Source organism: Lampetra fluviatilis, unplaced genomic scaffold (assembly GCF_964198595.1).
Source record: "Lampetra fluviatilis unplaced genomic scaffold, kcLamFluv1.1 SCAFFOLD_421, whole genome shotgun sequence".
Taxonomy (NCBI): domain Eukaryota; kingdom Metazoa; phylum Chordata; class Hyperoartia; order Petromyzontiformes; family Petromyzontidae; genus Lampetra; species Lampetra fluviatilis.
In genome coordinates, this window is record NW_027621745.1 from 20,001 (window position 1) to 34,226 (window position 14,226).

General features: G+C 50.9%; 1 protein-coding gene across 1 annotated transcript in view; it reads right to left on the bottom strand.

Moving 5' to 3' along the window:
- WDR45B (WD repeat domain 45B) overlaps window positions 1-14,226 on the bottom strand; it is a 55,844-nt gene that overhangs the window by 17,693 nt on the left and 23,925 nt on the right. Inside the window, exons 6-7 of the mRNA XM_078885809.1 lie at window positions 12,829-13,019; window positions 11,409-11,494 (exon numbers count right to left, since the gene is read on the bottom strand). Of these exons, the coding sequence (XP_078741935.1) occupies window positions 11,409-11,494; window positions 12,829-13,019 (277 nt within the window). The remainder of the gene's footprint in view (window positions 1-11,408; window positions 11,495-12,828; window positions 13,020-14,226) is intronic.

Below are 14,226 nucleotides of genomic sequence, written 5' to 3' on the forward strand. Positions count from 1 at the left end.
ACACACACACAGTGACACACACACACACACAGTGACACACACACACACACAGTGACACACACACACACACAGTGACACACACACACACACAGTGACACACACACACACACAGTGACACACACACACACACAGTGACACACACACACACACAGTGACACACACACACACACAGTGACACACACACACACACAGTGACACACACACACACACAGTGACACACACACACACACAGTGACACACACACACACACAGTGACACACACACACACACAGTGACACACACACACACACAGTGACACACACACACACACAGTGACACACACACACACAGTGACACACACACAGTGACACACACACACAGTGACACACACACACACACAGTGACACACACACACACACAGTGACACACACACACACACACACAGTGACACACACACACACAGTGACACACACACACACACAGTGACACACACACACACACACACAGTGACACACACACACACAGTGACACACACACACACACAGTGACACACACACACACAGTGACACACACACACACAGTGACACACACACACACAGTGACACACACACACAGTGACACACACACACACAGTGACACACACACACACAGTGACACACACACACACACAGTGACACACACACACACAGTGACACACACACACACACAGTGACACACACACACACACAGTGACACACACACACACACACAGTGACACACACACACACACACAGTGACACACACACACACACACAGTGACACACACACACACACACAGTGACACACACACAGTGACACACACACACACACACAGTGACACACACACAGTGACACACACACACACACACAGTGACACACACACACACACAGTGACACACACACACACACACAGTGACACACACACACACACAGTGACACACACACACACACAGTGACACACACACACACACAGTGACACACACACACACACACAGTGACACACACACACACACACAGTGACACACACACACACACACACACAGTGACACACACACACACACACAGTGACACACACACACACACACAGTGACACACACACACACACAGTGACACACACACACAGTGACACACACACACACACACAGTGACACACACACACACACACAGTGACACACACACACACACACAGTGACACACACACACACACACACAGTGACACACACACAGTGACACACACACACACACAGTGACACACACACACACACACAGTGACACACACACACACACACAGTGACACACACACACACACAGTGACACACACACACACACAGTGACACACACACACACACAGTGACACACACACACACACACAGTGACACACACACACACACACAGTGACACACACACACACACACACACACAGTGACACACACACACACACACAGTGACACACACACACACACAGTGACACACACACACACACACAGTGACACACACACACACACAGTGACACACACACACACACAGTGACACACACACACACACAGTGACACACACACACACACACAGTGACACACACACACACACACAGTGACACACACACAGTGACACACACACACACACACAGTGACACACACACACACACAGTGACACACACACACACACACAGTGACACACACACACACACAGTGACACACACACACACACAGTGACACACACACACACACAGTGACACACACACACACACACAGTGACACACACACACACACACAGTGACACACACACACACACACAGTGACACACACACACACACACAGTGACACACACACACACACACAGTGACACACACACACACACACAGTGACACACACACAGTGACACACACACACACACACAGTGACACACACACACACACACAGTGACACACACACACACACAGTGACACACACACACACACACAGTGACACACACACACACAGTGACACACACACACACACACAGTGACACACACACACACACAGTGACACACACACACACACACAGTGACACACACACACACACACAGTGACACACACACACACACAGTGACACCCACACACACAGTGACACACACACACACACAGTGACACACACACACACAGTGACACACACACACAGTGACACACACACACACAGTGACACACACACACACAGTGACACACACACACACACAGTGACACACACACACACACAGTGACACACACACACACACAGTGACACACACACACACACAGTGACACACACACACACACAGTGACACACACACACAGTGACACACACACACAGTGACACACACACACACACAGTGACACACACACACACACAGTGACACACACACACACACAGTGACACACACACACACACAGTGACACACACACACACAGTGACACACACACACACAGTGACACACACACACACAGTGACACACACACACACAGTGACACACACACACACAGTGACACACACACACACACAGTGACACACACACACACAGTGACACACACACACACAGTGACACACACACACACAGTGACACACACACACAGTGACACACACACACACACAGTGACACACACACACACACAGTGACACACACACACACAGTGACACACACACACACACAGTGACACACTGACACACACACACACAGTGACACACACACACACAGTGACACACACACACACAGTGACACACACACACACACAGTGAAACACACACACACACAGTGACACACACACACACAGTGACACACACACACACACAGTGACACACACACACACACAGTGACACACACACACACAGTGACACACACACACACAGTGACACACACACACACAGTGACACACACACACACAGTGACACACACACACACACAGTGACACACACACACACAGTGACACACACACACACACAGTGACACACACACACACAGTGACACACACACACACAGTGACACACACACACACAGTGACACACACACACACAGTGACACACACACACACAGTGACACACACACACACAGTGACACACACACACACAGTGACACACACACACACAGTGACACACACACACACAGTGACACACACACACACACAGTGACACACACACACACAGTGACACACACACACACACAGTGACACACACACACACACAGTGACACACACACACACAGTGACACACACACACACAGTGACACACACACACACAGTGACACACACACACACACAGTGACACACACACACACACAGTGACACACACACACACAGTGACACACACACACACACAGTGACACACACACACAGTGACACACACACACACAGTGACACACACACACACAGTGACACACACACACACAGTGACACACACACACACAGTGACACACACACACACAGTGACACACACACACACAGTGACACACACACACACACAGTGACACACACACACACACAGTGACACACACACACAGTGACACACACACACACACAGTGACACACACACACACACAGTGACACACACACACACACGTGACACACACACAGTGACACACACACACACACAGTGACACACACACACACACAGTGACACACACACACACACAGTGACACACACACACACACAGTGACACACACACACACACAGTGACACACACACACACACAGTGACACACACACACACACAGTGACACACACACACACACAGTGACACACACACACACACACAGTGACACACACACACACACGTACACACAGTGACACACACACACAGTGACACACACACACACACAGTGACACACACACACACACAGTGACACACACACACACAGTGACACACACACACACAGTGACACACACACACACAGTGACACACACACACACAGTGACACACACACACACAGTGACACACACACACACAGTGACACACACACACACAGTGACACACACACACACAGTGACACACACACACACAGTGACACACACACACACAGTGACACACACACACAGTGACACACACACACACAGTGACACACACACACACACAGTGACACACACACACACACAGTGACACACACACACACAGTGACACACACACACACAGTGACACACACACACACAGTGACACACACACACACAGTGACACACACACACACACAGTGACACACACACACACACAGTGACACACACACACACACACACACACAGTGACACACACACACACAGTGACACACACACACAGTGACACACACACACAGTGACACACACACACACAGTGACACACACACACACAGTGACACACACACACACACAGTGACACACACACACACACAGTGACACACACACACACACAGTGACACACACACACACACAGTGACACACACACACACACAGTGACACACACACACACACAGTGACACACACACACACAGTGACACACACACACACAGTGACACACACACACACAGTGACACACACACACACAGTGACACACACACACACAGTGACACACACACACACACAGTGACACACACACACACAGTGACACACACACACACAGTGACACACACACACACAGTGACACACACACACAGTGACACACACACACACACAGTGACACACACACACACACAGTGACACACACACACACAGTGACACACACACACACACAGTGACACACTGACACACACACACACAGTGACACACACACACACAGTGACACACACACACACAGTGACACACACACACACACAGTGACACACACACACACACAGTGACACACACACACACAGTGACACACACACACACACAGTGACACACACACACACACAGTGACACACACACACACAGTGACACACACACACACAGTGACACACACACACACAGTGACACACACACACACAGTGACACACACACACACACAGTGACACACACACACACACAGTGACACACACACACACAGTGACACACACACACACAGTGACACACACACACACAGTGACACACACACACACAGTGACACACACACACACAGTGACACACACACACACAGTGACACACACACACACAGTGACACACACACACACAGTGACACACACACACACAGTGACACACACACACACAGTGACACACACACACACAGTGACACACACACACACAGTGACACACACACACACACAGTGACACACACACACACAGTGACACACACACACACAGTGACACACACACACACAGTGACACACACACACACACAGTGACACACACACACACACAGTGACACACACACACACAGTGACACACACACACACACAGTGACACACACACACAGTGACACACACACACACAGTGACACACACACACACAGTGACACACACACACACAGTGACACACACACACACAGTGACACACACACACACAGTGACACACACACACACAGTGACACACACACACACACAGTGACACACACACACAGTGACACACACACACACAGTGACACACACACACACACGTGACACACACACAGTGACACACACACACACAGTGACACACACACACACAGTGACACACACACACACACGGACACACACACAGTGACACACACACACACACGTGACACACACACAGTGACACACACACACACAGTGACACACACACACACAGTGACACACACACACACACAGTGACACACACACACAGTGACACACACACACACACAGTGACACACACACACACAGTGACACACACACACACACAGTGACACACACACACACACAGTGACACACACACACACAGTGACACACACACACACAGTGACACACACACACACACACAGTGACACACACACACACACGTACACACAGTGACACACACACACACACGTACACACAGTGACACACACACACACAGTGACACACACACACACACAGTGACACACACACACAGTGACACACACACACACACAGTGACACACACACACACACAGTGACACACACACACACACAGTGACACACACACACACACAGTGACACACACACACACACAGTGACACACACACACACACAGTGACACACACACACACAGTGACACACACACACACAGTGACACACACACACACAGTGACACACACACACACAGTGACACACACACACACAGTGACACACACACACACAGTGACACACACACACACAGTGACACACACACACACAGTGACACACACACACACACAGTGACACACACACACACACAGTGACACACACACACACAGTGACACACACACACACAGTGACACACACACACACAGTGACACACACACACACAGTGACACACACACACACAGTGACACACACACACACAGTGACACACACACACACACACACACACACAGTGACACACACACACACACAGTGACACACACACACAGTGACACACACACACAGTGACACACACACACACAGTGACACACACACACACAGTGACACACACACACACACAGTGACACACACACACACACAGTGACACACACACACAGTGACACACACACACACACAGTGACACACACACACACACGTGACACACACACAGTGACACACACACACACAGTGACACACACACACACACAGTGACACACACACACACACAGTGACACACACACACACACAGTGACACACACACACACACAGTGACACACACACACACACAGTGACACACACACACACACAGTGACACACACACACACACAGTGACACACACACACACACAGTGACACACACACACACACGTGACACACACACACAGTGACACACACACACACAGTGACACACACACACAGTGACACACACACACACACAGTGACACACACACACACAGTGACACACACACACACACAGTGACACACACACACACAGTGACACACACACACACAGTGACACACACACACACAGTGACACACACACACACAGTGACACACACACACACAGTGACACACACACACACACAGTGACACACACACACACAGTGACACACACACACACAGTGACACACACACACACAGTGACACACACACACACACAGTGACACACACACACACAGTGACACACACACACACAGTGACACACACACACACAGTGACACACACACACACAGTGACACACACACACACAGTGACACACACACACACAGTGACACACACACACACAGTGACACACACACACACACAGTGACACACACACACACAGTGACACACACACACACACAGTGACACACACACACACAGTGACACACACACACACACAGTGACACACACACACACACAGTGACACACACACACACACAGTGACACACACACACACACAGTGACACACACACACACAGTGACACACACACACACACGTGACACACACACAGTGACACACACACACACAGTGACACACACACACAGTGACACACACACACACACAGTGACACACACACACACAGTGACACACACACACACACAGTGACACACACACACACAGTGACACACACACACACAGTGACACACACACACACAGTGACACACACACACACAGTGACACACACACACACAGTGACACACACACACACAGTGACACACACACACACACAGTGACACACACACACACACAGTGACACACACACACACACAGTGACACACACACACACAGTGACACACACACACACAGTGACACACACACACACAGTGACACACACACACACAGTGACACACACACACACAGTGACACACACACACACAGTGACACACACACACACAGTGACACACACACACACACAGTGACACACACACACACAGTGACACACACACACACACAGTGACACACACACACACACAGTGACACACACACACACACAGTGACACACACACACACAGTGACACACACACACACACAGTGACACACACACACACAGTGACACACACACACACAGTGACACACACACACACAGTGACACACACACACACACAGTGACACACACACACACAGTGACACACACACACACAGTGACACACACACACACAGTGACACACACACACACAGTGACACACACACACAGTGACACACACACACAGTGACACACACACACACAGTGACACACACACACACACAGTGACACACACACACACAGTGACACACACACACACACAGTGACACACACACACACAGTGACACACACACACACACAGTGACACACACACACACACAGTGACACACACACACACACAGTGACACACACACACACAGTGACACACACACACACACAGTGACACACACACACACAGTGACACACACACACACACAGTGACACACACACACACAGTGACACACACACACACAGTGACACACACACACACAGTGACACACACACACACAGTGACACACACACACAGTGACACACACACACACAGTGACACACACACACACACAGTGACACACAGTGACACACACACACACAGTGACACACACACACACAGTGACACACACACACACAGTGACACACACACACACAGTGACACACACACACACAGTGACACACACACACACAGTGACACACACAGTGACACACACACACACACAACACACAGTGACACACACAGTGACACACACACACACACAGTGACACACACACACACAGTGACACACACACACACAGTGACACACACACACAGTGACACACACACACAGTGACACACACAGTGACACACACACACACACAGTGACACACACACACACAGTGACACACACACACACAGTGACACACACACACACACAGTGACACACACACACACAGTGACACACACACACAGTGACACACACACACACACAGTGACACACACACACAGTGACACACACACACAGTGACACACACACACAGTGACACACACACACAGTGACACACACACACACAGTGACACACACACACAGTGACACACACACACAGTGACACACACACACAGTGACACACACACACACACACAGTGACACACACACACAGTGACACACACACACACACACAGTGACACACACACACAGTGACACACACACACACACACAGTGACACACACACACACACAGTGACACACACACACACAGTGACACACACACACACAGTGACACACACACACAGTGACACACACACACACAGTGACACACACACACACACACAGTGACACACACACACACAGTGACACACACACACACACACAGTGACACACACACACACAGTGACACACACACACACACAGTGACACACACACACACAGTGACACACACACACACACAGTGACACACACACACACACAGTGACACACACACACACACAGTGACACACACACACACAGTGACACACACACACACACAGTGACACACACACACAGTGACACACACACACAGTGACACACACACACAGTGACACACACACACAGTGACACACACACACACAGTGACACACACACACAGTGACACACACACACAGTGACACACACACACAGTGACACACACACACACACACAGTGACACACACACACAGTGACACACACACACACACACAGTGACACACACACACAGTGACACACACACACACACACAGTGACACACACACACACACAGTGACACACACACACACAGTGACACACACACACACAGTGACACACACACACAGTGACACACACACACACAGTGACACACACACACACACACAGTGACACACACACACACAGTGACACACACACACACACACAGTGACACACACACACACAGTGACACACACACACACAGTGACACACACACACACACACAGTGACACACACACACACACAGTGACACACACACACACACAGTGACACACACACACACACACAGTGACACACACACACACACAGTGACACACACACACACACACAGTGACACACACACACACACAGTGACACACACACACACACACAGTGACACACACACACACACAGTGACACACACACACACACAGTGACACACACACACACACAGTGACACACACACACACACAGTGACACACACACACACACACAGTGACACACACACACACAGTGACACACACACACACAGTGACACACACACACACACACAGTGACACACACACACACACAGTGACACACACACACACACAGTGACACACACACACACACACAGTGACACACACACACACACAGTGACACACACACACACACACAGTGACACACACACACACACAGTGACACACACACACACACACAGTGACACACACACACACACAGTGACACACACACACACACAGTGACACACACACACACACAGTGACACACACACACACACAGTGACACACACACACACAGTGACACACACACACACACAGTGACACACACACACACTAGTTAGTGGTGATGATGGTGATGGTAATGATGATGATGGTGATGATGGTGATGGTGATGGTGATGATGATGGTGATGATGGTGGTGGTGATGATGGTGATGATGATGATGATGGTGATGATGATGATGGTGATGATGATGATGGTGATGATGATGATGGTGATGATGATGATGGTGATGATGATGATGGTGATGGTGGTGATGATGATGATGGTGATGATGGTGATGATGATGATGGTGATGATGATGATGGTGATGATGATGATGGTGATGATGATGATGGTGATGGTGGTGATGATGATGATGGTGATGATGATGATGGTGATGATGATGATGGTGATGATGATGATGGTGATGATGATGATGGTGATGATGATGATGGTGATGATGATGATTGTGATGATGATGATGGTGATGGTGGTGATGATGATGATGGTGATGATGATGATGGTGATGATGATGATGGTGATGATGATGATGGTGATGATGATGATGGTGATGATGATGATGGTGATGATGATGATGGTGATGATGATGATTGTGATGATGATGATGGTGATGGTGGTGATGATGATGATGGTGATGATGATGATGGTGATGATGATGATGGTGATGATGATGATGATGGTGATGATGATGATGGTGATGGTGGTGATGATGATGATGGTGATGATGATGATGGTGATGATGGTGATGATGATGATGGTGATGATGATGATGGTGATGATGATGATGGTGATGATGATGATGGTGATGATGATGATGGTGGTGATGATGATAATGATGGTGATGATGGTGGTGGTGATGATGGTGATGATGGTGATGATGGTGATGATGGTGGTGATGTTGGTGATGGTGGTGATGGTGATGATGATGATGATAATGATGGTGATGGTGATGATGGTGATGATGATGGTGGTGATGATAATGATGGTGATGATGATGATGGTGATGATGGTGGTTACCAGTAGATGGTGGCTGGACCGGAGCCTCTCCGGAGCTCCTGGAGAAGTTGCCCAGTGGCCGTGTCAAAGACTCGCACCAACGTGCCCTGAACGTCCAAACACGACCACCACACAACGTTCACTCACCCACTCACCCACCCACCCACCCACCCACTCACCCACCCACCCACCCACTCACCCACCCACCCACTCACCCACCCACCCACTCACTCACCCACCCACCCACCCACCCACCCACCCACCCACCCACCCACCCACCCACCCACCCACCCACCCACCCACCCACCCACCCACCCACCCACCCACTCACCCACCCACCCACTCACCCACCCCCTCACTCACCCACCCACCCACCCACCCACCCACCCACCCACCCACCCACCCACTCACCCACCCACCCACCCACCCACTCACCCACCCACCCACCAACCCACCCACTCACTCACTCACCCACCCACCCACTCACCCACCCACCAACCCACCCACTCACCCACCCACCCATTCACCCACCCACCAACCCACCCACTCACCCACCCACTCACCCACTCAATCAATCAATCACTCACCCACCCACTCACCCACCCACCCACCCACTCACCCACCCACGCACCTTCTGCGAGGCTGTGGCTAGCCTGGCTCCGTGCGTGCCGAGTGCCAAGCAGGACAGGGGTCCTTCGTGAGCGGCGATCTCCAGGGGCGAGCGCTCAGTCAATCACTCACTCACCCACTCAGTCAGTCACTCAGTCAGTCACTCACCCACTCACTCACTCAGTCAGTCACTCACCCACCCACTCAATCAATCAATCACTCACCCACTCAATCAATCAATCACTCACCCCCTCACCCACCCACCCACTCACCCACTGACTCACCCACCCACCTTCTGCGAGGCTGTGGCTAGCCTGGCTCCGTGCGTGCCGAGTGCCAAGCAGGACAGGGGTCCTTCGTGAGCGGCGATCTCCAGGGGCGAGCGCTCAGTCAATCACTCACTCACCCACTCAGTCAGTCACTCAGTCAGTCACTCACCCACTCACTCACTCAGTCAGTCACTCACTCACCCACTCAGTCAGTCAGTCAGTCAGTCACTCACCCACCCACTCAATCAATCAATCAATCACTCACCCACTCAATCAATCAATCACTCACCCCCTCACCCACCCACCCACTCACCCACTGACTCACCCACCCACCTTCTGCGAGGCTGTGGCTAGCCTGGCTCCGTGCGTGCCGAGTGCCAAGCAGGACAGGGGTCCTTCGTGAGCGGCGATCTCCAGGGGCGAGCGCTCAGTCAGTCACTCACTCACCCACTCACTCAGTCAGTCACTCAGTCAGTCACTCACCCACTCAGTCAGTCAGTCAGTCACTCACCCACTCAGTCACTCACCCACCCACCCACCCACCCACCCCCTCACCCACCCACCTTCTGCGAGGCTGTGGCTAGCCTGGCTCCGTGCGTGCCGAGTGCCAAGCAGGACAGGGGTCCTTCGTGAGCGGCGATCTCCAGGGGCGAGCGCTCGGGGCAGGCGAGGTCGACTGTGGTGACCTGGCCAACCCGGGGGCTTGGGAAGACTAGCAGGGAGTTGTTGCTGTGAGGACACAGCGCACAGAGACCTACACACAGTGACACACACACAGTGACACACACACAGTGACACACACACAGTGACACACACACAGTGACACACACACAGTGACACACACACACACACAGTGACACACACACACACACAGTGACACACACAGTGACACACACAGTGACACACAGTGACACACACAGTGACACACACAGTGACACACACAGTGACACACACAGTGACACACACACATAGTGACACACATAGTGACACACACAGTGACACACACACACAGAGAGAGAGTGACACACACAGTGACACACACACACAGTGACACACACACACACAGTGACACACACACACAGTGACACACACACAGTGACACACACAGTCACACACACACAGAGAGAGAGTGACACACACAGTGACACACACACACAGAGAGAGAGTGACACACACAGTGACACACACACACAGTGACACACACACACACAGTGACACACACACACAGTGACACACACACACACAGTGACACACACAGTGACACACACACACACAGAGAGAGAGTGACACACACAGTGACACACACACACAGTGAGAGAGACACACACACAGAGACCTACACACACAGTGACACACACACACACACAGTGACACACAGTGACACACACACAGTGACACACACACACACACAGTGACACACACAGTGACACACACACACACAGTGACACACAGTGACACACACACAGTGACACACACACACACACAGTGACACACACAGTGACACACACACACACAGTGACACACAGTGACACACACAGTGACACACACACAGTGACACACACACACAGTGACACACACACAGAGTGACACACACACACACACAGTGACACACAGTGACACACACACAGTGACACACACACACACACAGTGACACACACAGTGACACACACACACACAGTGACACACAGTGACACACACACAGTGACACACACACACACACAGTGACACACACAGTGACACACACACACACAGTGACACACAGTGACACACACACACACACAGTGACACACAGTGACACACACACAGTGACACACACACACACACAGTGACACACACAGTGACACACACACACACAGTGACACACAGTGACACACACACACACACAAAGTGACACACACACAGTGACACACACACACAGTGACACACACACACACAAAGTGACACACACACAGTGACACACA